The sequence below is a fragment of the Miniopterus schreibersii genome (assembly GCF_964146895.1).
Source record: "Miniopterus schreibersii genome assembly, chromosome: 16".
In the NCBI taxonomy this organism is placed as follows: domain Eukaryota; kingdom Metazoa; phylum Chordata; class Mammalia; order Chiroptera; family Miniopteridae; genus Miniopterus; species Miniopterus schreibersii.
In genome coordinates, this window is record NC_138116.1 from 24,193,595 (window position 1) to 24,220,831 (window position 27,237).

The following is a 27,237-nucleotide window of genomic DNA, read 5'->3' on the forward strand; positions in this document are numbered from 1 at the left end:
GGAGTGGAATTTGGCTGGTGTTCAAGGATCACGGCATAATCTTTCTCTGAATATTCACAGTCACCCAACTAGAAACCTGTTCTGGAACTTGCCATGCATGGATGTCAGATTGTTCTGTTTTGTTCAGAATTTACCTTTTTCCCTTTGGGTAGCAGCTCTTGTGAGGTAAGCCTGTCCGTTAATGGCTTCCCCAAACACTAGCATCAAGTCCAAAGTTCTCCCCTTGGCCACAGGTGCTGCCTGCCTGCCCCCACTGTTGACCTCATCTCCTGGATTCCTCACTTGCCTCCAGCCCATGGGCCTCCTTGCTTTTACTTGAATACAAGCCTGCTCCCACTTCAGGGCCTTTTCACTGGCTGCTCTTTCTGCCCAGAACACTTTATTTCCCTGCTGCTGCCTGGTTCATTTGTTCATTTCTCTGCTCACCTCATCAGAGGGGCCTTCCCTGACCACTCTAAAATGTCAGCCCACTCCCAACACCCACATAATTCTATCACTAGCTCCCTGTCTTTATTTTTATTCCCATCATTAACCACCACTGACTATACATTTATTTATTTTATTTTTTTTTTACCCTTTACCCCTGGTTGGACGTAAATTCCATGAGGGCAGGGACTTTTTGTTGTTCATTTTCCTATCCCAGCTCTGGAATGGTGCCAGGCACATAGTAGATGCTCAATAAATATTTATTGAAACATATGGATCAACAAATCGCTCAGGACTCCAGGTGGACCCCCAACCACTATCTCCTGACTCCAATCTCAGTGAGGGGAGAACTGTCTCCTACTCCTAGCCCTCCTGGGAGCTTCCTGCCCGGTGTCCTCTTTCCTACCTGAAGACCCTTCTCTTTGGTGTGGAAGAAGGGTAGAAGGAACAGTCACACTTTGCTAACACTGCCTTCCTCAGGATGAGGGCTTAGTCAGCCTCCCTCTGCCCCTCCTCACTCTGAACACAGCTTTAAAGGCCTTTTTGCTTTTTTTTAAAACATATCTTTATTGATTTCAGAAAGAGGAAAGGAGGGGGAGAGAGAGAGATAGAAACATCAATGATGAGAGAGTCATTGATCGGCTGCCTAGTCTTCAACCCGGGCATGTGCCCTGACTGGGAATCGAACCCCGAACTCCTGGATCCTAGGTCGATGCTCAACCGCTGAGCCACGCCCGGTTCAAAAAGCAAGGCCTTTTTGCTTTTTATGGGAGTGGGGAGAACATGTTTTTTTCTTGATGTTTAATCTCTTCAAAATCATTTTTAAAATGTTTAAAGTTGTCCACCAGGGACTCTGCCTGCCTGCCTTCTTTGCCATCCTCCTGGCCACCCTCCAAAACCTCCACCCCCCTCCAGTCTCACCTGGAGGCTCTGCCACCCTTCCTCCCTTATTTCACCCCCACTTTCTACTCCCTGATGCTCCCCAAAGACAGTAATTTGCAACCTTTTCCCTGGCAGAAATGCTTTCTGCTCACATTTCTACCAGCCTCAGATCCCTACTCCAAATATCATCTCCGTCCCCCTCTCCTCCCCTGACTCCAAGAGGAAGCAGCACATTGGGGGTTGGGGTTCAGCCTCTTTATTTGGCAGCAGGAAAGGGGGTGGTCCAGCTCTGATGGGAGGGGGAGGACATCAGGAGGCCTCCATGGAACAGCTCCAACCTGTGGGTGACCAGAGTTGGGGGGCACTCAGGGAAGAAGGGGCAGAGCAGGCATCACATGCAGCCTGCCTGCTAGGACAGAGCACAGACTGCACCATCACTCCTCCTCGTCTTCTTCCAGGGGTGGCCGATTCCGCCTGAAGAAGCCGACCTGGGGGTGCACAGGGGTCAGGGACAGGTTATAAAGATGATCTTTAGGCTCCAGAGCAGCATTGGAAGAAGTAATTATGCTAGAAACAAACCAGCCATGAGGTCCTCTCCTGGGTCAGCACAAAACATGGACCCCAGTGGAAGGCCTTTCCCCATTTAGTGCTAAGACATGTAACAATTTAAAAAAATGTTTTGCTTTTTCTTCCCTAAATTTTTCTTTTCTTTTGTTTTTTCTAAGCCTCACCCAAGGATATTTTTCCCATTGCTTTTCAGAGAGAGTGGAAAAGAGAGAGAGACACATGGATTGGTTGCCTCCGAACGCAGCCAGGGATCGAGCCTGCAACCGAGGTACGTGCCTTTGACTGGAATCGAACCAGGAACCCTTTAGTCCAAGGATCGAGGTTCTAACCACTGAGCCAAACCAGCTAGGGCTCTGAAATTTTCTTAAATACTGATGATATGTCTCTATATGACTCAAGTGCATGACTATATATATATATATATATATATATATAAATTTATTATAAGTCTAATGTGTGGTTTTCCCTAAAACTGCCATGCTTCCCAGGGCTTGGGCACCTGAGTGAGTCTGAAACCAGCCCACTTATTCAGGCACAGAGGAGGGAGTGACCCACCAGGGCCTCATGAGGAGCAAGGAGCAGGGTCTGGATCAGACCTGGGTCTCCCACCTCAGTTGGGGAAAGGACAGAGCAGGGAGGAGGTGAATGCTGTCCCCCACAGCAGCCAGGGAGTTCCTGAAGGCAGGCCTCATTCCCTGTGACTCTTCTTCTCAGGGGTGAATGGGTCTAAAGGACTTAGAATTCCAGGTGCCACCTCTCCCAGGGGTCTGTGCCTGGAAGAGGTCCCCTGGAGAATGGCAATCTAATAATGGAGATGGGGATCAGATGGGCTCTGGATCACTCACTTGGGCCACTACCTCTCTCTGCCTCCCTGTGAAGGTCGGCAGGGCCAAGTCTGTGCCCACCATGGGACCCCAGCCTCCCTTCATGCCTCACCTTCCACATGGCCAGGACCAGGAGTGTGAGCAAAAGCAGGCCACCCAACACGCCTACCAGCACCCACCAGATGGGAATGTCCCTCTCCTCCAAGGCCCGGAGCAGCTGCGTCTGTACCTGAGGACAAACCGGCGCGTGTCATCAGTCACCTTGACACCCACCTTTCCCAAAAACTCAAACCTGTGGGGTAGTGACACCTGGCTAAACCATTACCTGTCTCACCCTTCGGACCCCGAGAGGCCCCGTCCCCATCCTGCTGGACAGGACACAGGATGACCAATGGGTCCTGCAGGACTCATCTCCTTGACAGCATTCTTCATACTCACCACAGCTTCCCCACTGGGCAGGCTGAGGGCGGGCACAGCGTAGGGAAGGGAGGAGACATTGAACCAAGCGCGCGACTGCAGCACAAACTGATCCAGTGGCCTCTGGATGGGGTGAGCGGGAAGGCCATTCACACATTCCTGTTGGTTGCAGGAGTCCCAGCCCCAGACTCCCACCTGGAGAGCCCTGCCCCTGGCCTCATCCAGTCCCCTCCAAAGTATCTCCCCCAAATAAACAATTAATTAATTAAAAAAAAAACACCCACAATAGAAAACAAAGTAAACCTGGCCTTGGCTCTCTCCCCAGAGCACACTCAGGCCCCGCCCCAGAAGGCCCCGCCCTCAGAAGGCCCCGCCCCAGAAGGCCCCGCCCTCAGAAGGCCCCGCCCCAGCGTCAGGTCCCACCTGGTGGAGGCTGGGCAGCCACAGGAAAGCCTGCACGGTGACCATGGCCCGCTGCCCGCGCACCATCTCTTGCAGCTCGCACTGCACCACAGTACAGGGCACCGAGTCGCAGCTCTGAGGGGACGAGTAATGAGTCCCCAGCCCCTCCTGACCCGTCGCACACGGTCCCCCCAACCCAAGGACCCAACACAGAGGGAGTGCGGGAAGGGGGGGCGCAGCAAGGGAGCTTGGAAGCACCTCAGGAAGGGCGTCAGATCCAAGCTCAAGCTTCACGCAGTCCCAGAGGGGGACAGGGCTGGAAGAAGTGGGCCATCATATAGTATTCAATACCTAGAATTTTTGTAACCCTGCTCTGGCATTTATTCATTATCTTTAAGGTACTGGGAACCTTAAAAAATGTAAGTGCCCCCCCTCCCCACCCCGCCCCAGACAGAGACCAGCACAATCCTTCATATTCACTTGGACCAAAGTGGCCGACCAGAGGCCCACATCATCTTCCCGCCCTGCTCCCTGCCTCCTATCCCCTCTGCCCCCTCGGCTCCAGGGAGAAGAGACCCCATTTGGAGACCACAGAGCCTGCTCACCACAAGAACTGGATCCTGAAGCCTGGATGGCTGCAGGGACCCTGGCAGGAACGCCTGCCTGCGCTCCCTCTTATGATGGCCGGGGGCAATGGGGGAAGGGCTTGGGCTGGGCAGCCCCCCGTCCAGCTGAGGAAGCAAAGAAGCTGTCAGATCTCAAGCTCTGCCCCTCTCCCTGCCCTCCCAGAGGAACCCTGGTTGATGGGTGGGGACTCACCCACAGTTCTTTCTTCCACCCAGGCTCTCACCTTGAGGGGGTTGGGAGAGGGCTGTGAGGAGCACTGAAGCCCCCCCTGAAGCTGTATATTCAGGATGTAGAGCAGGTCGGAGGTCTGGGACTGGCCAGGGAGGTAGAGGCTGAGGTAGAGGCCTCTTACAGTGCCAGGGCCATTGTTGTGGAGCTGGTGGAGGTGGTGGCAGCAGGATATTAGGTGGGTCAGTGCCTAGACTGTAGTTCCTGGGACCCTCCCATCCCAGCCTGGGGCCCGGAGGCTCCTCCTTACCTCATAGGTGTGCTCCACTTTGGGGCCCCAGATGTCTGAGATGTTTTCCCTGTTGCTTTCTTCTGCCGCCATCACCAGGAAAGCTGGAAAGGAGCTCCTGCAGGGGCCCGAGCCCCCAAAGTAAGCTTGATCCCCTGACTTGCCTGTGGGAGTTCCCCAGGACCCTTTGAACCTTAGGCCTCTGCCTGCCATCTCCCTTAACCATCCCCAGCCTCTTACCCTCGAAGCTCCACATGGGCCTGAGCCCGAACTGGCACCATCAGCTGCACAGTCTCACTGTTTGGATTCTGGCTGTTCTTGCTGGAGAGGAGGGGGGAGGAGAAGCAGGTCAGGGACACCCACCCAGTGAACAGCAGGACTCTCTGGAGGCGGAGCCCCTGCAGAGTTTCAGAGAGCTCAGAAAGAGCTAACTCCACAAACAGTGTGTCACATAAAACTTTGACCTAGGAAAGAACTTCTTTTTGGGTTCCAAGACTTAGAAACAAGTCTCTGAGGAAGAAAGGGAACAGGAAAGTCTGAAGAGTGGGCACCCCAGAAGATCCTCCTGTGTGGAGGACACCTGAGTGTCCCCGCATCGGTGCTCCCCAGTCCAGTACCTCCTGATCTGCAGCTGGAAGGACACATGCTCCCCAGCCTCTTCCAGGTTCTCCACACTCACCAACATGGTGATTCCTATCTGAAAGACCAGGAGGGCCAAAGTCACTGCCCAAGGGCCCACTCTGAACATTGAATGTGGCTCCAGTCCTCATCTTCCAACGTCACCATTATTATCTCTATTTTACTCAGAAGCCCACTCAGAGAGGGACAGTCACTCATCCAAGAGCACACAGCTAGGAAATGTGAGGACCAGGGTTCCAGCCCAGGGCTGTCTGACTCCAAACCCAGCCACTGAAACCCAGCTGTCTCCGAGGCCCTGGTGGAGGAGACCCAGCACCCAGGACTCAATGGCCTCACCCGGGCATTCCTCTTCATGGGGTTGCCCAGCTCACACAGCACCAACTTGGTCTCATTCTCCTTCTTCTGGGTACAGATAAGCCTCTCAAAGCCCTTTCAGGAGGTGGGTTTAAAAAAGAAGATGGTTACAGAGCAGCCCGTATATATTTAACCTCCTTGGAAAGTCTGGAAAAGACTTCTGTGTCAGGTGGGAGGAGGGTTTCTTGGGGTGGGAACACAAGGGACTGTTACATTCTACTTTGTGTATTACTCTAACACTTTATGAGTTTTTATGACTTTTTAAAGTAAAAACACAAAACATTACATAGGCTACGATCCCATTGTTATAAAGTACATCAACAACAACAACAAATATGTGGCCCTGGCCGGGTAGCTCAGTTGGTTAGAGCATCGTCCCACTATGTCAAGGTTGTGGGTTTGATCCCTGGGCAGGGCACATACAAGAAGCAACCAGTGAATGCATCAATAAGTGGGACACCAAATCTATGCTCTTCTCTCTCTCTCCCTTTCTCTCTCTCTCTAAAATAAAGAGATGATAGATTAGATAGATAGATAGATAGATAGATAGATAGATAGATAGATATGTTTCTGTCAAGGCTGAGAAAAGACTTTTAGGAAATCCACCAAATGCTAACAGTGGTTCCTGTTAACATTTAGTTCCTGAGCCATTTTTTTAAATCCTCACCAAAGGACATGCTTATTGCTTTTAGAAATGGGGGTGGGAGGGGTGGGGGAGGTAGGGGAGAGAAAGAGAGGGAGACATCAATTTGTTGTGTTGCCTCCGGTACATGTCCCGACCTGGGACCAAGCCTCAACCTAGGCATGTGCCCTGACCTGGAATTGAACCCACAACCTTTCAGTGTATGGGAGGACGCTCCAACCAGCTGAACTACACTGGCCAGGGCTTCCTGAGCCATTTTTGACTTGGATTTTATAATAAAGTTCTTGAGTTTTGGGCCATTAGCAAGTACTCCTCTTGCAAATTAAAAAAAAATAAAAAATACAGCTCTCACAGCAAAGCATAAGAGAAGTGGGGGTTCTCAGGGTGGGAAAAGGCTCCTACACCTCTCAGGTCCCCAGTAATGTCCCTCCAGGGGGGGGCCTCACCTCGATGTTGCTGAGGGCCCGCATGTAGTGGGCACCTGGGGGCAGGTGCACTGCCAGTTCAGCCTCATAAGCCCCCTCTCCTTCGTTGGCTGCGTCCATCTTTAGCTCCAGGACATTATCAGCTCCAATTAGGAGCGGGGCGCCCATCCTATGGGGAGAAAAGAGTAAGAGGTCGGGTTCAGGCCCAGAGTCTGGGAGGAAGAGAGGGGGTAAGGGCAGCGTATTTGTGCATGACGCCCCAGGTGGGGAGGAGGTGTCATCGGGGCGAGTGGGCCCGGGGAGGGTGCAGTGGGAGGTCTCACACGTTGGCAGTGAGCTGCAGCTGGGGCACACACACACCATCTTCCCCACAGTCCAGGATGATGCGGGTCTACAGGGGGCACATTAGGGTATGGGGGTAAGTTGGGGGCAGGTGACGTTAGGGAATTAGAAGATCTGAGAATGAAAGGAGTGTGGAGATGACATCAGGGCTTTGGGGCTTGCAGCAGGGTTTGGGACAATGTCATGGTTTAGGTGGTAACATCAGGGTGTATGGGTTTATATCAGAGTTTAGAGGTGACATCAACACTTGGGGTTTAGAGGACACTGAGGTTTTGGGGTTTTCATTAGGGTTTAGAGTGACATTAGCGATTAGAGGTGACATCAAGGTTTTGGGGCTCACATTACAACTTGGACACTAATCCTAACCCTGACTTTCTGGCAGGGGCCCTTCCAGGCCCTCACTTGCCTGCCCTCACCCTCACCTGCTTCTGGACATGGGTGTCTCCATGCAGCACAAGAGCAGGGGCCAGTCCATCGTTCTCAGGCTGCAGGGTCACATTGACGCTGAGCACGATGGGGCTCAGCTTGTCCCGGAATTCGGCCTCATCCTAGGGAGGGGACAAGAATCAGGCTATCTTGCTACCGGGCACCTTACCAGCCCCGGATCCGCAGCGCCCAGCCCACACTCCAGGGCTGGATGAACCGGCTTGCACACCCAGCCCCAGCCTAGGCGTACGCGGAGGAAGGCCTTGACAGATGGGCAGATGGGTCTCTTCCCCCCGCTCAGGTCTAGGTCCAGGATGGTGCCCGCCTGTTGAGAATCTAGCAGTAGCACCCTCCGGCCCTGGCGGGGCTTCTGCCGGTCCAGTTGCAGCTCAGCATTTAGGCCTGACAAGGCAAGCAGGCAAGGTCAGGGTCTCCCTGGCCAACCTCCAGGGGAGCTCAGGCCCACCTTCCTCCTGTGCCAATCATGCCACTCACGCAACTTCTGAGGAACATTGTGTCCAGTGGCTCCTACACATATCTGGATGTCAAAGCTGCAAAGATGTGAGTGGGGTTCAGGGGTTAAGGCCCCTGAAGTCCCAGATCCTGCCTGGCCCATGGCCTCCGTCTCCTCACCAGCTCACTGCTTTCTTGGTCTGGGGCAGGACACAATCCATCACAGCAGGATTCAGAGAATCTTGTGCCAGCAGCTGGACCGTGACTATCACCACCGGCTGAGCTCTGGTGGGATTGGGGAGGCTTGCCATTGTGGTCCCTCCTGGCCTCCCCCCCCCCCCCCCCGAGCCAGTGCTCACCTGTACACAGCCACCTTGTCAGCCCCGTATGCTCCCACCAATAGGTCTGTAGATATTGGGAGGGGGTCAGAATTGGTAATTAGAGAGGGCATGAAGTCTTCATCTTCCCAGAGGTTTCCCAAACCACTTCCCCCATTGGAGGTTTGACCTGGCCCTCCCAGGAATCTCAGCCCCACAGGCAAGTCAGAGCTCTCAGTGGGGCACCAGGTCAGGCATGGGCCCCTGGCCCTGTCTCTCAGTATCTCCGGCTAATGCTCAAGGGCTTTCTTGTTTAGTTGGAGGCAGTCCAGGGCACCTGGGTATCCATTGTCATCGATGTCTGTGGCACCTCGAAGGGAGAAGCCGAAGCCAGAGCCTGTGGGGAAGGGGCTGTCCAGGACCTGGGAGGGGCGTGAGCTAAGCCCCTCACTCTGACCCAGGAACACCTGTACTTGGCCCCGACCACTGGGACCCCCATAGGGGGCAGCCACTGCAACATCTGGAAGGAACAACAGAAAGAGAGTGGCAGTTTGTTTTCCAATGTCTCCAAGTGGCCCTATAAAACTTTCAGGAGCTCCTACTCTGGGCAGACCCCGGGGGACCAGGAGACGGAGCAAAGGTCTGGGTCAAGGAGGCAGTTGTCCTGCCTTCCAGGAGTTTACAGTTGGGTAGAGAGAAACCCATCGAGTAAGATTACTATAAAAACAGTAACAGCCCTCACTATCTATTGAGAAAAATATATTGACACGATTTCATTTAATCCTGAAAATCAGGCATCATTAGTCCAATTTTAGATGAGAAAACTGAGTCCCAGAAGATTCAGTAACCAAGACCCATTAAATACTGACCCCCTCTTCCCCAGGGACCTTCACCCCATTCCACTTATGTCATGCATACCCAGAGCCACACCGTGGGTTTGTCATCACTAGTAACTTAAAAAAAATTTAATTGATTTTAGGGAAGGAGGAAGGGAAAGAGAGAGCACGAAACATTAATGTGGTTGCCTCCGTATGCGCCCTGACCAGGCATAGAAACTGTAACCTAGCTATGTGTCCTGATTGGGAATCAAATTGAACTGTGACCTTTGGTGCACAAGACGCTCCAGCCAACTGAGCCACACCGGCCAGGGCATCACTAATAACTTTTAAGATCACTCTTGAAAATTTATTTGTTACTCATCATAATCTTATTAATTTGTAAGTTTTCTGCATGTGATAGGAATCAAGATCTTTGGTCTATATATTGTAACTGTCTTTGTCTTCTGTGCAGTTTTTTTCTTTTAGAAATCTTTATTGATTTTTCTGATCAAGTTACCCAGAATTTACCCAAATCAACCTCTCTGACCACAGTTGTGTCCCCAGGCGCTGGGCGTCCACTCTCTCCTGATCTTTGGCTTCCACATCTCTTCACTTATTTCCTAACCAGTAGATCACCCTTGCCATATCCTCAGCCATCTTCCCCCACTGCCAGTTTTGGGCAAGCCTGGTCAGACGTCCACCAGAGAGGGCATCATGAATTCCTGATCTCCAGCCTTCACTAGGGACTGCCTGGTAGTCTGGTGGAGGTCTGCTCAGCTCCCTCTCCCAGTTTGCTCAGCACCTATTTCAAACATTCTCTATTCTGTCAAGCTCCCAGCTCCCCACTTCCTTCACAGAGAAAAGCAGCCCAATTGTTGGGCACTTTTCCCCCCTTCGCCATCTGACCTTGGAACAGGTGTCCCTCCTTTACCTCGCTGCTGGGCTTAGCATCCCAACCCCCATCCCTCCAGTCACTGAAGGGACCCTCCTCCAGCTCACTCCTCCACCCCCCACAAGATCATTTTCCTTTACATTCAACCTCCTCCATATTCTTTGAAATTAAAATAGCCCTCCCTTGACCCGCACCTCCTTTCAGTAATCATCTTTTCTCTTTCACAAACCGCTTGAAAGGGCTGTCTGCACTGGCTGCCTCCAGTTCTTTTCTTTTTTTTAAATCCTTACCTGAGGATATTTTTTCCATTGCTTTTCAGAGAGAGTGGAGGGGGGTGAGAGAGAAACATAGATGTGAGAGAGGCACATGAATTGGTTGCCTCCTGCACGTGGTTCCTGCCCCGACTGGGGCCTGGGATCGAGCCTGCAACTGAGGTACGTGCCCTTGGCCAGAATTGAACCCAGGGCCCTTCAGTCTGTGGGCCGATGCTCTAACCACTGAGCCAAACCAGTCAGGGCTCCTATTCTTCATTTCCATTCCTATCTCTCCCCATGGCATGGGGCTTCTGTCCCTACCCAGCCCTGAATCAGTTCTTGCCTCTGTCACCAATGACCTCCTTGTTAAAGACCATGGATACTTCTCCAGCCCCATCCAACTGTACCTTTCAGAAAAAACTGGAGCCACTGACCTCCTTCCTTCTGCTTCGAGGACTCTCTTCCTTTGAGTTTTGGGCCATCAGATCTCCTGTTTTCTCTCCTACCCCTCTGGACACTCTATCCCCTTTCCAGACTCACTTCCTCTGGGAGTCCCCTAAGTGCTCTTGTTCCCCAGGGCTCTGTCCTGTCCCTCTCCTCACTTCACAGGCTCCCAGGACCTCCCCTACCCTCCCCCAGCCCCTATCTCCCACCAGACCTCTCTGCCTAAGGTGGGAAAGTCCTTCAAGATTCAAACAGGTCCAGAGTTGGACTGCTGACACCCTCCCATGTCACCTCCCCACACCTGCTGCCTACCCTGAGTTCCAGGCAGTGAATGGCACCCCCCCCCCCCCCTCCACTCCTTTGCCTGGACTCATGCAAACAGACCCTAATCAGTCTCCTTTAACTCTCTCTGCTTAAAGCCTCTTCGTGGCTCCTGCGGCCTGCAGGTCAAGTCCACCGTCTGTCGTGAGGCTGCGAACCCTCTGCAGCAGGCGGGGCTCCGCTCTTCCCTTACCATTGTAGCCATCCCGGTTGAGGTCGCCCAGAGGCGCGATGGCTGAGCCAAACCGCCCATAGAGCTGTGTGCCAGTCAGCAGGAGGCTGGGGGCGCCCAGCGCCTGGGAGCCCCGAGGCTGCAGGAACAAGTACACACGCCCCACCTCGGCCAGCTTGTGGTCGGTGCGGCTCTCCATGTACAGAGGTGCGCCCACCAGCAGGTCGTGCCTCCTGCAGGCCAGAGGCGCGGTTACGTGGGGGTGGCTAAGGGGCGAGCGTCGGGCTGGGGCCACATCTCGCCCATCCTCGCCCGCCCGCTCCCCTCGGGGGTCACCGGGAGCGTGGGCAGTTCACGACTCTGGTAACTGGGGGCTCAGCTGGGTAGAGCTGGGGCGCCCCCCTCCTCACCCGTCCCCGTTGACATCAGTGACGGCCACCGAGTGCCCGAAATAGGAAGCCACCTGCGGGAAGACAAGGCGCGCCTTAATCTCAGCGCCCCCAGGCCCACCCCCTCTCTTAGACATCGCCCCCCACACCCCGCGGAATAGTCCAGGGTCTCGATCCCCCAGCCTCGGCCACCCCCATCAGGAACCCGCCGTCACCTGCTCTCCATGCAGCCGGTGCAGACTCTGGTAGAAGTTCGAGTGCAGAATTTCCACCTGTGCAGACAACGCTCATGAGCGCGGCATTCCTGTCCCCCAAGGCAGCCTCCCGCTCCCGGGGAAAAGGGCGGAGGTTTAGGGGGCGTGGTCAGACTTAGGAGCAGGGCCGGGGACTTGGGGATGCTGAATGGCGGGGCAGGTGGCACTCACGGCTCCCAGGGTCCAGCTCCAAGTGGGGGCACCGAAGACATACTCTGGGGAGAGCCGGGCCCAGCCAATGAGGTTCTTTGAACCCACCTGCCTCCCGCCCGCGCACCATTCTGCGCCCAGGGGAGATCGCAGTGCGGGGCTTGGAGGTGCTCCTCCCCGGGCTGGGCTCCCCAACCCCTGCCCTTAAGTGGATTTCTTGCCTGTAGTGTTGGGATTCCCATCGAACTCGCCAACAGCCACGGAATACCCTGAAGACAGCGCGGGTGAGTTTTTCTGCCAGGGCAAGCGGGAGGGGCGGGGGGCGCGGCGCAGGAGGGGGCCCACCCCGCCCGGCTACACCCTGCACTAGGTGCGCGCCAGCGCGGAGGCCGTCGAGAGGCCGGGACGTGCGGGAGAGGCGGGGTGGAGCCTGTGGGAGTCGCGCGGTCTGCGGGGGGAACCTGCGGGAGCAGAGGGTGGAGGCGCCCGGGGCGCTCCCGCAGCGGGCGCGATGGGCGGTGTGACACTTAGAGTGCTGGGGAGCCTCGAAGGGAGGTGACAGGGTTACCCCGGTAGCCGTCGAAGAACTCTGGCATGCTGTGGTCCACGGTAAGGCGTTGGGTGCTCACGTGCCACAAGAGGGTGCCCGGGCGGTAATTCGAGACGATATCTGCTATTGGAGCCCGGGCCAGGAGACCTGAGGGGCGAGGGGCAGGGGATGTGAACTCTTGGGGCGTCCCCAGGCCGGGAGAGCAGGGAGGTGTACCGATGGGCGCGTACCTACGAAAAAATGGCCGCCAGGGGCCCCAAGCACCAGCTCTCCAGCCTGAAAAGGAAACCCTGGAGATGAGAGGGGGCCCTATTTGGGAGCCGCCCTCGCGACATGTAGGCTCGCGACTTGCCTGAGTGACCGCGGTGCTGAAGCCCGCTTCGCAGTAGCGCTTGTCTGTCCCTAGAGGAGGCAAGGAGGAGGGTCAGCCAGGGATCCCGAGGCCGCACTGGCCTGAGTGGGGTAGCCCGGCTGCTTAGGGCATTGTTCCCACAGGGTTCCGGTTGGATCCCCCCGTCGGGGCACACACAAGAATCAACCGATGAATGCATAAATAAGTGGAACAAGTCCATGTTTCTTTCCCTTCTCTCTCTTTAAAATCAATCAATAATAAAATAATAATAATAAAAAGGAAGCGTGCCCCACTGCGTAGCTCTGTGGAATGAGCATCGCCCGGTGCACAAAGAGGTCACCAGTTCGATTCCGATCAGGGCACATGCTCAGCTCCGCTCGATCCCCAGTAGGGGGCGTACAGGAGGCAGCCGGTAAGTGTTTTTTTCTCTTATGGATGTTTCTACCCTCTCTCCATCTCCCTTCCTATCTCTCTAAAAATATCAATAAAAACATATTTAAAAAAAAAAAAAAAGCGTGCACTGAACCTGGGGCGGGGCGGCGCCATGGGGGTAATATAGGGGCGTGGCCTTGAATCAGCAAGGGGGTGGGGCTTGCAAGGAGCTGGGCAGTTGGCTGCGGATGCAAAGCCAGCCTGCGGGCACTGAGTGCTGGGAGCACGTTCAGAATAAGGGCTGGGTTAAGCGGCCGGGAGAGGACGGAGCCAAAATGGAGAGCGGAGCTCACGGAATTCCTGTTCCACGTAAACCCTGCTCATGGTGTTGGCCCGGCAAGGCGAGAACTCCGCGCGGCCGGCGTTCTGGAGCTGAGCCACAAAGCAGCCACCCACGGGCGTCTTCTCAGCCTCGTCCGTCTTTTCTACGACGTTCCAGTGCTGCCAGGGAGCGCAGGCCTGGGGCAGGGCCACAGGAGAATGGGGAAGAAGCGGGACTCCGCTTTCCACCCCTCCCCCAGCATGTCCCTGTCCCCGGCTACTCCCGGTGCCCCGCCCCGAGGTGCCCACCACAATGTTGTTGTTCCAGCTGACGACCGACGCCCCTAGTCCTTGCCGGGACTTGAAGGTTTGGAAAATTTGGGAGCCTACTTCTCGGGTCTCATCATCTGAAGGGCACAAGAAGGCGTTGAGCGTTGAAGCCCGGCTGTCCCCGCTCCCTCTAGCTCCTCCCTTCCCCCTCCTTGCCTGGGACTCACTAAGGTTGAAGGGCAGAGGGGAGCAGTCGCCGCCGTCGGCCCTCCAGGGGCACAGGAACACGCCGCCCGTCTCATCTTGGTCGCGACCCATGGTCCGCGGGGCGCCCACCGCGATGGCCACGCTGCGTAGGAAAGCTGCGTGAGCACGGCGCGGAGTCCGGGGCACTCCATGCCCCGGTGCGCGCGCCCCAAGCACTACCCCGAAGGGCGGTGTGCCTTGGGGGACACTGGATCACACTTTCTTAAAGAGACTTACCATTTTCATTTTATGGCCCATGAAATCGACTCCCAGAGAGGGTAAATTACACCCCCCCCCCCCCAACCCAGCGAGTTAAGGGGAAAGCTGGAACTATAACCCTCTGGCTTGATAGAATACTAGGGGTTTGATATCATTGCTGAAAAAGACATCCTACGTTCTGTACCCGTCTACACTCCCCATTCCCTGACCCCCTCTAAAAAAAGCTAGGGGTTTACATGAGCCCTAGAATCGTAAACAGTTACCAGATACCTTCTTGAGAGCTAGTTTTAATGAAGAATTAGGGAAGCTGGCAGGCACCTCTAAAGTGGGGGTAGGGTGCTGATATTGTTGAGGACCCTAGTAGATTTAGGTTCAAACCACAGCTCTGCCATATGTAAAGGGGACAATACCAACCAATCAATGCTGTTGGGATAAGTAAACGAAGTAAATGTATGAGGAACATTCAGCATGGTACCAGCCAAATAACTCATAACAAGTGCTCAAAAAATGCCAGATATATATATTTAGCATGTGGGATATTAAGTATACTGTGCCCATGAGATCGATATCTGTGGAAAGGAGAGGAAAGAAGCAAGAGTGGCTAGAGGAAGGAGTCAAGTTGAGATTCAAGCCCAGTGACAACCATGGGCCACTCAAACACCTTGGTACTAGGAGGACCTTTCAGAACTCTTCTGAGTTGAGGTGAAAGGGTCAGACCCTTACACCGCTCTCCGCTCTCCATATTCCTCATTGATCAGTCATCAGTTGTAGGTCACAATGGGAAGGGGACTTGACTTTGGGGGAGATGGCTCTCTTCAGTAGAGGAAATTCACCAAGGAGCTGGTGCTTGAATGCTACCATTGCCACTCCTCAAAACTGGGTAGCACAGTGTCCACCACAATAAATAATTAGCTCAGGGTAGTTACTATAAAAAGGAGGAACTAAGACTCTAATATTAGCAATCAGATCTCACAGCCTGATGAATCCTAAGCACTAATGCTCTATTGCTTCTTTTCAAATATCTATAATTTTTATGGGGGTGAGGGGAATGGAATAGAAAAGCAAGGTGGGTAGACAATTTTACAGTTTTGCAAGTCAATTTAAGACATGTGCGCTCCTCTCTGTATTTTGAGGGGATGAGAGTGGAGTGGGTCATACAACTGACCCATGGAGGAAAAAATAAGGCATCAACTTCTTTGCCTTTGTTTTTGGGGTAGTTTCAGTGCCCAACTCCCCATTGGTGCCCCTCTGGATACCCTTAGCAGAGCAGGTTCCTCCCCAGTATTCCTAACAAGAACTCAGCCCAAAGAGACCCTAGAAGTCACTTTGCTCAACCTCTATCACAAATAGGGAACTCGAGAACCACAGAAGCAGTGATGGTGGGGGAATCCTTCTTTCTCGCAACACCCAAACTTCCCCTATGGCTCACCTGCCGCGGTTGTCCTTGTAGAAGTCCAATGAAAACCCAAAGTAGCTGTCATTGGGGCCCGTGTAGAAGGTGAACTGCACTGGGTCCAGGTTCAAGGCCCAGGCTGGAGGAGCAGCACCGGGTCCCAAGAGCATCTGCACCCACTCCAGAAGCCAGAGGGCATGAAGTGGACACAAAGCTCTGGCCATCTTCCTTCTCCTACAGCCTTCTTGGCAGGAATGGGCTAACTTCTTCCTCTTCCTTTCAGCTTCTACCACAGGAAGTCTTCTCTTATCAAACTTGAATCCACTTACTGAGCAGTAGGTAGAGCAAAAGGCTTTAGGCCCTGGACCCATATGGTTTCTAGGATTGCCAGGAAGGGAAGGGGGTGAGGCCACTCTGGGGGTAGATGCTGATGGCTGAAAGCCAAGACTCCTCCCTTTTCCTGAGAGTAGTTTATCACCAAGTCCCGTTGTTGCTGCCTCTAAACTATGTCCCTTGAATCTTCATGCTATTTCTACTACCACCATGCTAGTCTAAGCCAGGGTTGGGGAACCATTTTTCTGCCAAGGGCCATTTGGATATTTATAACATCATTCACAGGCCATACTAAATTATCAACTTAAAAATTAGCCTGCTGCCCAGCTGGTGTGGCTCAGCAGTTGAGCATCGACCTAGGAGATCGCGGTTAGATTCCCAGTCAGGCCGCATGCCCTGGTTGTGGGCTTGACCCCCAGTAGGGGAGGAGGCAGCCAATGACTTTCTCACCATTGATGTTTCTACCTCTCTCTCCTCTTCCTGAAATCAATAGACATATTAAAAAAAATTAGCTTGCTATATTTGGTCAAACATTTAATTAACTCACCCCTAATGTGATGGCTGGAACTGCTGCTCTTTGGTGAGGCCTTGGCAGCGCCAGACCAAATGATTTGGCAGGCCGGATGTTCCCCACCCCTGCCTGGTCTAAGCCATCACTGCTTGCTGCTTGGGATAGTAAAACCATGAACTGGTCTGTATACAGCTCTAGCCCACAGTTCTATGGCTCCTCTTCCTCCCACACAGCTGCCTGCACTACTGTGGCACACTGTGACTTGGTCACGGGTGGGGGAAGGAGTAAGGAAGCTGCTGCCTCCTGATAAGACCTGGGCTGCTGTATCCTTTTGGATAAGGCACCTATCCACTTCCTCCTTTTCGGGCCTTGGGCAGCTTCAGTCACTCATATGGGTGCAGCAGCTTCCTTACTCTTCCTCCATCTCAGGCCAAGTCTTAATGTGGTCACAGCAGGGCAGCCAGGGCTGGGGAAGGGGTGGTGAATGTATCTTAGTCGAAGGAGAAGGGAAATGGGGTATTGCTGTGTGATTACCAGCTGTTTAGTTGAAGGCAGGCCCCTTCACTCTTTCTGGTGACAAGAGTTCTTGTCCAGTCATCAAGAATTGATTCTAGTGGGGTCATGGCCTCTAGACTCCCCCAGCTCTTCAGGCTGGCACCCTGGGGTTAACACACGGTTTAGTCATGGCCTGCTCACTGGATCGTGTCCATGAAACTCTGGTGAGCAAGGTTCCTTCCTGCAGCCTGGGGCCTAGCCGAGAGCCCAACATATAATAGGTACTGCTGACAGACCGAATGGAAGCGTGCACTGGGCATGTAAGATGCAAACATGTGAGAGAGAAGGAACAGTTTTGAGCAGAAAAGAAAGGTCTTCTATGGATGAGAGGAAGAGGAGTGCCAAGTCTTGACAATGCATGTTTTCCCCATGAAGCAGGTTCTCAGGAAGGAAACTAGAGATCTGCTAGGGGAACAGGAACATGGCCACATCCGCAACCACCTTATCCTGCCCAAACCCTGTGCCGTGCTGGAATCCCTTTGGCTCCTCCCTCCCCCTAATTCACTACCTCAGCATACAGCTCAAAATCCTACCCCTTACTAGGTTAGAAGCTCCTTAAACTTCAGTCCAAGCCTTTTTCACAGCTGATTTCCCAGTGCTGAGAAATCATTAGAATGAATACATAACTCAGTCTTATACTTACCTCCCACCTTCCCACTGTCCTCAACTGAGTGGTACTGTAATTACTGGTGTATACTGTGTAGCCCCACTTTGACTCACATTTCACTAAAGTTTTTAACAAGTACTTATTCTGTTCAAGGCACTGAGTAGTAGGGATACAAAGATCCCTTACCAAGGATCTTTAAAGAACTCAATTCAGAAGGAGTTAAGACATGAACACACAACTGCAGCAGAGGAAGAGTAAAGCATGCCTTGAAAAGGGTGGTTATGTCTAGCTGAAATCATTTATATCATGTGCTCTTCATAACCACCTATGAAATAGGTACTATTATGCCCATTTCATAAATGCCAAAACTGTGGCACAGTTTTAGGTAAATTGCCCAAGTTTACATAGCCAATGGGTAGATCCAAACATGTTTGTGCTTAAATTCATGTTCTTAACCATTACACTATGTTGCCTTTTGTCAGAGAATGAAGAGGTTTTTAAGCATTTTTTAAAAAAAAAAATCTTTATTGATTTCAGAGAGAGGCGAGGAGAGGGAGAGAGAGATAGAAACATCAATGATAAGAGTCATTGATCGGCTGCCTCCTGCACGCCGACTGGGGATCGAGCCCGCAACCCAGGCATGTGCCCTGACCGGGAATCAAACCCCGATTGCCTGGATCCTAGGCCGATGCTCAACCACTGAGCCACACCTGGCTGGGCTAGGCATTCTCTTTAAGCAGAGCGGGAGAACATCGAGGTAAAGTATGGGGGAGGGGGCAAGTAGTTGACTCAGGATATGGTGGACTGGAAAGCTGGGGTCAAATAACTTGAGGGCCTTGAATGCCTTATAAAGGAATTTGAACTTTAACCTGGAGTAGATGGAGAATCATAAAGATTTTTAAAGTCAGAGAATAAGAGATATGTTAATTGTGCTCTGATTTAGACGATTACACTGCCTGCCTGTGGATGGAAGGAACTGGAAAAGTCATGACTTACTGGGAAGATCAGATGGAGAGCAACTATAATCCTCTTGGTTAGAGGCGCTGAGGCTTAACCCAGGGTACAGAGGGCAGGAACAAAAGACAGCAGAGATGAAACAATCAGTAAATGAATGTAGTGGGGAGGTGTCAAGTACCTTGAAGCTTTGGTGCCTTATTGGCTGGTAGGGCAGTGGTACCAGTAACTGAAATTGAAAACAGGTGGAGCATCAGATTTGGTAAGGGAGGGGAATGTGGTATTCAACAAGGCTTCTGCCTCTCTGGGTGTTCCTTTGGGACCAGAGCTGGGTTAATCTCCTTCTAATAGTACGGAGCAGTGCTGCTGACACACTGCTCCCACTTTTCCATCCCATCAGCCACCTGAGTGCTAGAATCCCTCAATGAATTCAAAGTCCTGTTAAGGCTTCATTAAGTTTCCAATTGAACTTCTATGTGCCTGGCACTGAGCTAGTTGATGTGGATATATAAAAAAAAAAATCTTTTATCATCTTTGGTTGGTTTCCTTTCTAAATCCTGATGCATAATCCTCAGTCAACAGTATTTTACTTTGCTCAAATATTGCTTGGACATATAATAAAAATGTTGACTATATAAAAGTGTTCAACTCCTTAAAACACTCTAAGGAATTAAGAAAAAAGGATAAGAATCAGTCCCTGTCCTCTTAGAATTTATAATTTTATAGGGAAGCAGTGAATACAAAAAACTGCACTCAGATTCTGAAAAACCATTAAGCTTATATGGGACAGGGAATTATATACTAAGAGTCAGGGAGGTCAGCTAGGAAATGGGGCAAAAATTCAGAGATGAGTTGATGAGGGGCAAGTGAAGGTGTCTCTGGTAAAGAAGATTGGAAATGCTTGACAAGGCCTGGGTTAGTGAGTCACTGAGGGTGTAGGAGCGGGAATATATCCATGTTGCAAGCCCAGGTAGCTGAGACATGCAGCTGCACACACCTGCACATAGCACACTCTCTACTCTGCTTCTTTTGCTTGCACCTTCCCTGCTCAGAAAATTATTTTCAACATCCTTTCATTCTGGGCAGGAATTTTGCTATTTTACAAAAATAGGCAGATCTGAGCATCCAACCCAAGGTCCAAGTTGAATATTCTCTTCAGTCAAGGGGAGAACACAGCCGTCATGAGAGTAGGAAAGAAACAGATATTGCATTACTCCCTCCTGAAAGGCTAAGAGAAACTAATCTATCACAAATAATCTATGGTTAGCTTTGATGCTAAACTTTCCCTTTTGTGATTTTTTGATAGAGGCTTTTATCAGCTCAGAAACAAGGCCTATTTCTTTCCACCAGGCAGCTCTCAAACACTGTATTGGTATTAAAGGGTTGAGAATATTCTGAGAGTGGTTCTGGTATACAGAACTGCATCGGGAGGGCAAAGGCAGGCAGGCAGATGACTCTTGTCATCCCAATGACCTGAGGTTTATCCAAAATCCTAAAAATCAAAGTCAGAAATTCCAAACCCACTTATTTAGTGAGCACCTACACGCCATACATTCTACTACACACAGATTACGTATCTAAGAGGAGGTAAAGGGAGAAAAAGAAAATTCTTGTGGGGATGAATGGGAAGGAGGTGCACATTCCAAGGTACCTACCTAAGACTGAGAAACTTTACGGTACTTCCTCCCACAGTATCATCTTCTCCCTTCACTTGGGCAACCTGAGCTCTGAGAAGCACAATTCCAAACATAAACAACTGGTTCACAAGTCTATTCCTTGATCACTTTAAAACATGTTACTTGTAACCCGTAACTCCATCCCTTCCCAACTTGAATGGATGGGGCAACAACCACAACAGACTCTGCTAAGTTTCCACAAATCATTGGTTTATTAGAAAGTTCCTTTCCCTAATTTTACAGCATATATATCTCTATCATATGTGATAAAGTTAAATACAATCTGTTATGCTTGTAAGGAAGGACAGGCTATTTTGTTGTTCTTTCTTTTTTTTATGTTTTAAAATCACTATTCTGGAAGTTAAAGAAAACTGCCCCCCGGGAAGGTAGAGGCAGCCAGAGTATGGCTCGAACTACAAGCTAATGGGTAATAGCACAAAAATGTTAATACTGTATTATTTAAATTATTTACATGGGCTGAAAGCAAAGAAAAATGAGTCCCCTCACGTCAAAGACATTTCATTTTTCCAGTGCCAGTTATCAAAAAAGTGATGCTTCTGAATCACACGAGGAGCACTTAACAGGTATGAGGCTCAGTCAAGAGCCTTGTCTGCTCAGCACTTGCTTCTCATAAACTCAAAATCTTTCTCATTTGAGAATTCTAGATGGCAGAACACAGGTAAGTAGGGTTTGTTTTTCCTGTTAGGTGACCACCCAACCAATTCTAGCCACAGGAATAGGTAGGGAAATGCCAAACAGGGTACTGCTAACTACACCACAGAAGATGAAACCTGCAATATAAACCCCTTTGGGTCAGTGTGTTAATTAGGTCTGAGAGCCTGGGTGAAAGGCAAGAGGAGGAAGAATTGAGGTGGTACTTCCTCTAGTAGGTGTCCTGGTGTCACAGAAGAGAGAAAGGGAATCTTTACTGCTTAAGCAAAACTGGGCTAAAGGCATGGAAATTATGAAGCAAAAGAATTTGCAGTATCTACAAGTGTGCTCATGTCCCAACAAAAGGAGGAAGAAAACTGTCCCAACTCCATCATTCCCCAGTCTACTTCTATTTGTTTCTAGCCAACCCAAAAGGCACATTAAAAAAAAAAATATCAGAGGAGGCTAAGTACTAGGAAGGCAAATGGACTGCCTGGAACAAGGCACCCAGGAAACCCCCGATCACTCTCAACCTATCTCACTGCTTTCAAATAAAGCTCTTGTACTTCTTCCTCCTCTGTGGGGCCCACCTGTTTCTCTGTATAAAACAGCAAAGCACATGAGGGAAACTGTCATAGCTGAGTATTCCTGACACCCCCAGCTGACTGATGTCCATTAGTTCAAAAATCCCGGTGCTGAGGCAACACTTAATGCAAATTACTGAACATTTTGTCTCAGCAAAAATGTTAAACAATGTTCTTTTTTGTTTTAGCATTTTTATAGTACATAACTTCAAAAAATACATGAGTTTGATAAAATATACATGCTTAGTCAATTTTGCATCTAGCAGAAAACAAATACTTTATTTTTTGTTTTCATTTTATAACTTTTAGTTTCTTAATTCAACTAGGGCAAACATATTTACACAAAGCCACCAGAACAAGGATCACTTAAAGAGCTGGATGTAAAAAATATTATTGCAGTATACTACAAATATGGAACCTTTTTTATGAGCTACAAAAAGCAGCATTTACGTTTATAGAGTTCAGTGCAATTTTTTTACATTAAAAAGAAAAATCCTATAAATTAAGAAGGAAACATCAACATGACAGAAGAAAATACACCCTTCAAACATACAAGCTCCTCTCTGGGGAAGCACAGGGGCGACTCTATGTTCCGCATAGCTTGTAATCATGATAGGATCTTCTTTTCTGGGATATTCCGATGTCTCTTCTGGGATGAGGGACACGAGGACAACAGTGCCAAATGTGTGGCTCCTTATGTGGGAAGTGGATCGAAAAACAGCCTGAGTAGCATCCGATTCCAGGTCTGACTCCCTTTCCACCTCACCCAGGACAACACAAGGTCACCAAGGGATGGTCAAAGACAATGGGAAGGCAGGATCAGATGGACAACCCGCCAGCCAGAGAGGAGGAAAGTATTTTAAAATTTATAGAAGGGAAGAGTAGAGGTTAAAAAGTAGAGGGAGGAGGGAAGTATCTAAACTTGCCCATCTGGAGATGTTGCCGCAGAGGGGTGGGTAGCACTTACTGGTGTTCCCTAGCCTAGAAAGACAAGAGAGAGAGGGACAAAAGGAAAGGGGGGAAAATCCCTGATAGTGAACCCAAAGCAAACCCCAAAATCTAAAACCACCCCTGCAAGCCAAAACTCGATTCTTTGGCTATCAGACACTGCCCATCCCAGCTTCTACTTGCTGGTATTAATGGCTCAACAGCCCTAAGGGAAGACTTATAGATCACCTTCCCTGGTCCTACCTGGGCTCTCATCCCTCAACTCATGTGCCATGACCGGGGGGGTGCTGCAGGTCCTGACCTGAGAAGATGGGGTGAAGAAGCGGGTGAAGGTGGAGGGCAGTGGCAGCTGCTGCAGCAGGCCGTGGGGCAAGTAGGGTAGGGTAGAGGGCAGCATGTGGGACAGGGTGGAAGGTGAAGGGTCCAGGATGGATGGCCGAGGCGGGAATGATGTGAATGGGATGGCTAGCGAGAAAGGTGGCAGGATGGCCAGGGATGATTGAGTGAGTGAGGTGGGACAAGGAAATGGGGGTCAAGTGGGGCTGGGGAATATGATGTACTTGGGCGAGTGGCTGGGGATGAGGGTGGGGGTGAATGCCAATGGCAGCAGCAGCTGCTGCGGCATGATGCTGCAAGATGGCATGCTGAACAGTTGTGATGGAGGTGGCAGAGGCTGTGGCCGGCTGCTGAATGTGGATGGGCTGTAGGGCTGGAGTGGCTGGGGCCAGGGCAGCAGAGGCTGGAAAGGCCTTCACTTGCTTGGCTAGAAGCTGCTGCTGGATGTGTTGCTGTGCGGCCTGCTGGAGTTTGCTGTATTTCTCCATCTCCTCGGGTGTGAAGGTGATGGGCTGGCTCTCCAGGGGGGCCAGGGAAGCATCCTCGGCCCCATCGGCTGACTCAATACTAGGCTCCCCACTGGGAGGTGCATAACTGGAGAAGTGCTCAAGTTTTGGCACTAGAGGCAGCAAGTTAGATTCCACAGGGCCTGGTTGACTATCCAATGACTCTAGGGTGTCCCCGTCACTGGGGTCAGGGAGGTAGTTATGGGAGATGGCTGGGTCCCCAGGATAGCAATCAGAGTGCACTGGGGTGCCTAGTGGAGCCACAGGGTGATCAGCAGTAGCTTCTTCAGATTTTGGCTCTTCTGGAGGTGGGTCTGATAAGGGGCCAGCTGTTTCCTCTGAGGGGTACTGATGTCCAAATGGGGCATCACTATTCCCTGGAGGCCCTTCTTCTGTCTCTGACTGTTCTTGCTCTTCCCCCCTTTCTAAGCCAGACTCTTCACATTTCTTGGTGTTGGGCTTTCGGTTAGCTGGGAGCTTCCCTATCAGTGGAAGGACAGGCTTACTGCCAAGAGAGGGGGGGAGCTTGGGCCCAAAGTAACCTTGTGGGGGGTCCTTGAGCTTTAGCCCAGCTTTATTAGGGGTGGCCAGCACCTCCTCACTCACACTGGGTTTCCTCTCCACTTTCCTTGACTGGATCTTCTCCAGGAGCAGTTTGGCAGTGAGAGAGTTCTTATCTTCAGGGCTGCAGTCACCCTCTGATCCCCTTCCTGTGCCAACGATGCTGTTCTGAGAGGGTGGGCCTGTCCCTTTACCATCATCTCCTCTGCCATCTTCCTTCTTCTCATGGCCTTCTCCCCGGCCTGATCGGAAATAATGAGGAGACTGGGAGCGGTAGATTTTAGAGCGAATGAAGTCTCGACGACCAGAACGCCTCTCCTCAGGGCTCTCATGACCCCATGATCCCTTCCTGGAGCCTGATCTCTGGGAAGGGCTTCTGGTGCTACGGCTGCGGTCCCGGCTATAGCTCCGGCTTCGCTGCCAACTGTGGGCTGTGGTACTACGGCTTCTCCGTTTGCTCCGGCTGCGACTGCAACTACTGCTGCGGCTGCGGCCCCGGGATCTTGAGCGCTCCCTGGTATGACTCCGAGACCGGCTTCGGGACTGGCTGCAACTGAGGCTATAGTCATCATCAGAAGATGAGTATTTGTGCCGTTTGGACCGGTGCTTGGAGCTGGTGTAGTCTGAGTCATCAGAATCATGGGAGCGCTTTGAGTGCCTTCGTGATCGGTCGCTATAGTCACTATAGCTGTCATCAGAATAACTGCGCTGTCTACTATAGCAGCTCTGGTCTGAAGAAGCATCTGAGCTACTTGAGTAAGAACGGCGGGAGGAACGGTGTGAGGAATGGCGCCGGCCAGACCGTGAGCGGCTATGGGAATGCTCACTGCCCGAGTCTTCCTCCTCCTCCTCTTCCTCCTCCTCCTCACTGTACTGGGATGGAGACTTCTGGTGCAGCCGGCGTGAGGAAGCATCATCACTATCTTCGTCTCCACTACTGGGCCGACTCCGATGACTGGACCGGCTGCTCCGTTTGGTACTAGCTCTTCGCTGGCAGGACGAAGTTGGAGGTTCACCTTTATGTTTCCTCCCACCATGATCTTGAGAACTGCCACCACTTCCACCTTCATCCTTCTTGCCACTGCTCCCTTCTTCACCGGGGAGGGATCTCCGCTGGGAATCATCTTGAGCTCGCCGCCGCCGTCTTGGTGGTGCAGGGCTACCACTCCCAGGGGGTTCTGGTTTGGGTCCCCGCTCAGAATCTGCTGGGGCTGACTTATTCTTCTTTCGTTTTCGTTTCTTGCGCTTCTTAGACTTCTCCCCAGACTCAACCTTAGAGCTTCTCTCTTCTGGGTCAGCCTTGTGTTTCCGTTTGTGTTTGCTGGATTTTTTGTGCTTCTTTTTCTTTTTGTGTCGGTGTGACTTCCCAGACCGTTCTTTCTTGCTAGGAAGGCTTCTCCCTGTGTCTTCTGTTTCTGATCCATGGCTGCCACCAGGCTCCTGCTTATTCAAGCTGCTACAGGCAGATCCTGAAGCAGGTGCATCCATTTTGTCTCCTGAGGAATGTTCTACGTTCTCTCCTTCCTTGTTTTTATTTGGCTCACCAGGATCAAGGCCTTGGATATGGTCCTTTAAAGGGCCTCCTATGTCCTTTGGTTTTTCTGTCCCTTTACCTCTGGCATCTTTGTTCCTTGAAAGTTTGAAGTCAAAGTATAAAGGGTTACAACTGTATGAAATGGAGGGTTCTGCCTTGGTGAAAATCAATAGTTCTGATGGCCACTGGAGGGCAGTGCTTTCATCTTTGCTCAAAACTGGAAAGAAGGGACCAGTAGGATGTTTGGGTCCCTCATGGCTTTCTTTCCCTGGTGGGGTGGTCTGAGAAGTTTCCTTAGAAGGGTTAGACTCACACATTTGGATCACTGAAGCCTTCTGACTCTGACTCTCTAAACCCTGCTCACTTATATCCCCTCCTGAGGCCTTCTTTGTTTCAGCTTTGCTTCCAGGTTCTGAGGGCTCAGCCACACCAGTGTCTGTCTGCTGGTCGGAGACTTCACTAACTGTCTTTTCTGCTCCTGGGCCTGCTGCCGCCTTGAAGCGTTTAGGCTTGGGAGAATTGCTTTTTTTGCTCTCTAGGGCATTCTTTGGGTGTGTACTATTATCACCTTCCATTTGTTCACTGGCTCTCATAAAGAGCAGGAAGGGAAAATTAGGTTTTACTTTGCAGTGTGCTGGGGGGATGTAGTGGTAATACTCTGGCTCTGTAGCCCCAGCTCCTTCTTCTCGTTTCATTCTTTTTAACTTAGACAATGTTGAGGCAAGAGACCCTCCATCCTGAGGGTCTTCATCCTCTCTTTTACTATCGAGATTACTACCACCATCAGAGTCTCCCACCTTCTGAGGTCCTTGGTCAGAACCTTTCTCATCAGCTTTTATTCCATCCTCAGAGGTCCCTTCCTCTGCGTGGTCCTTGAAAACTGATGCTATTGATTCGAGTTTGACAGGAGCCTTCTTGGCAAAAGAAAATGACACTCCCAATTTCTGCAATGGGGTACCCAGATTATTCTTAATGCCAAAGCTGACCCCTTGGGAGACTAACCCAGGAGCCTGTGCCAGTCCAGTGGTATTAGTGACTTGTACTGCAGTGAAAGGGCCTCCTTTATCTGTAGAGAATTCAGATCCCAGTCCGCAAGTGGCAGGGGCACTTATACCACTGTTTGTAGCTGATTCATCTTTATCATCATCTCCACCTTCTTCATCTACAGCCACTGTGGTTGGTCTGAACATAGGACCACTTCCAGGTGCACTAGACAATGGTTTAGAAAAATGAAAAGAAGAAAAAGAAAAATTTGGTTTAGGAGTACATTTCCTACTTCTTATAAAACACTTACCTCATGTTCTATCATTCTTCACAGGTAGGTCTGAAAGACACTGAGTGGTGGTCATTCCCTAGCCTTGTGCTAATGAAAGGAACTCTCTCAGTGAGGTCAGGCAAAGTCTCATACTGTTAATTTTCAAAACTAGGCAATTACTACTATTTCTTCCTAAGGTATCTAAAATTAAAATACTTTAACATTACTATCTGGTACAGTCTACCCGTCCCATATCCATGCTCATTTCTTATTGTATCATCCTACCCATCCTTATGCTATCAAATGTATGGGTGAACATCTATTCACAAAGGTTCTATTCAGCTAAAAAAAAATCAACACCCTAATTTTCTGCTTTAAAATTTCATTTAAAAAAAAAAAGGTACACATTCTCTGAGTTAAACATAATCAGAGACCTCCACTGTGGTACTCTATGGCAGTCTGTGGCTAGTATATCTATTTTAGAAACTAAGGGTATGTGCCTATCTCCTGGGCACCACACCCAAGCACCCGCTTTGGTTTTCATTCTTTCTGGGCATTCCATACAATGATCATGATACTACTAAGGACTTTCTCAGCTTTGAAAACAG

The 27,237-nt window shown here is 50.9% G+C and overlaps 2 protein-coding genes across 11 annotated transcripts in view; both read right to left on the reverse strand.

The window, feature by feature from the left end:
• Positions 1 to 1,550: 1,550 nt before the first annotated feature.
• Positions 1,551 to 15,989, reverse strand: ITGA2B (integrin subunit alpha 2b; the record flags this gene model as incomplete). The annotated part of the gene is made up of 30 exons (XM_081162524.1): positions 1,551 to 1,796; positions 2,812 to 2,928; positions 3,138 to 3,239; positions 3,540 to 3,653; positions 4,124 to 4,249; positions 4,369 to 4,521; positions 4,624 to 4,720; positions 4,843 to 4,923; positions 5,220 to 5,299; positions 5,578 to 5,670; positions 6,685 to 6,832; positions 6,987 to 7,054; positions 7,428 to 7,553; positions 7,682 to 7,833; positions 7,927 to 7,982; positions 8,065 to 8,169; positions 8,244 to 8,289; positions 8,539 to 8,721; positions 11,124 to 11,335; positions 11,513 to 11,565; positions 11,707 to 11,763; positions 11,917 to 11,960; positions 12,117 to 12,164; positions 12,464 to 12,592; positions 12,676 to 12,721; positions 12,798 to 12,847; positions 13,523 to 13,688; positions 13,800 to 13,897; positions 13,988 to 14,109; positions 15,655 to 15,989. The coding sequence occupies 30 exons, from the start codon at positions 15,987 to 15,989 to the stop codon at positions 1,743 to 1,745; spliced, it is 3,261 nt and encodes a 1,086-aa protein (XP_081018650.1). The 3' UTR covers positions 1,551 to 1,742.
• Positions 15,990 to 20,450: 4,461 nt separating this feature from the next.
• Positions 20,451 to 27,237, reverse strand: part of GPATCH8 (G-patch domain containing 8) — a 69,788-nt gene continuing 63,001 nt past the window's right edge. For all 10 annotated transcript variants that reach the window (XM_081162983.1, XM_081162984.1, XM_081162981.1 and 7 more), the window contains one exon: positions 20,451 to 26,583. In XM_081162983.1, the coding sequence (XP_081019109.1) occupies positions 22,701 to 26,583 (3,883 nt within the window). In that variant the 3' untranslated portion in view covers positions 20,451 to 22,700. The remainder of the gene's footprint in view (positions 26,584 to 27,237) is intronic.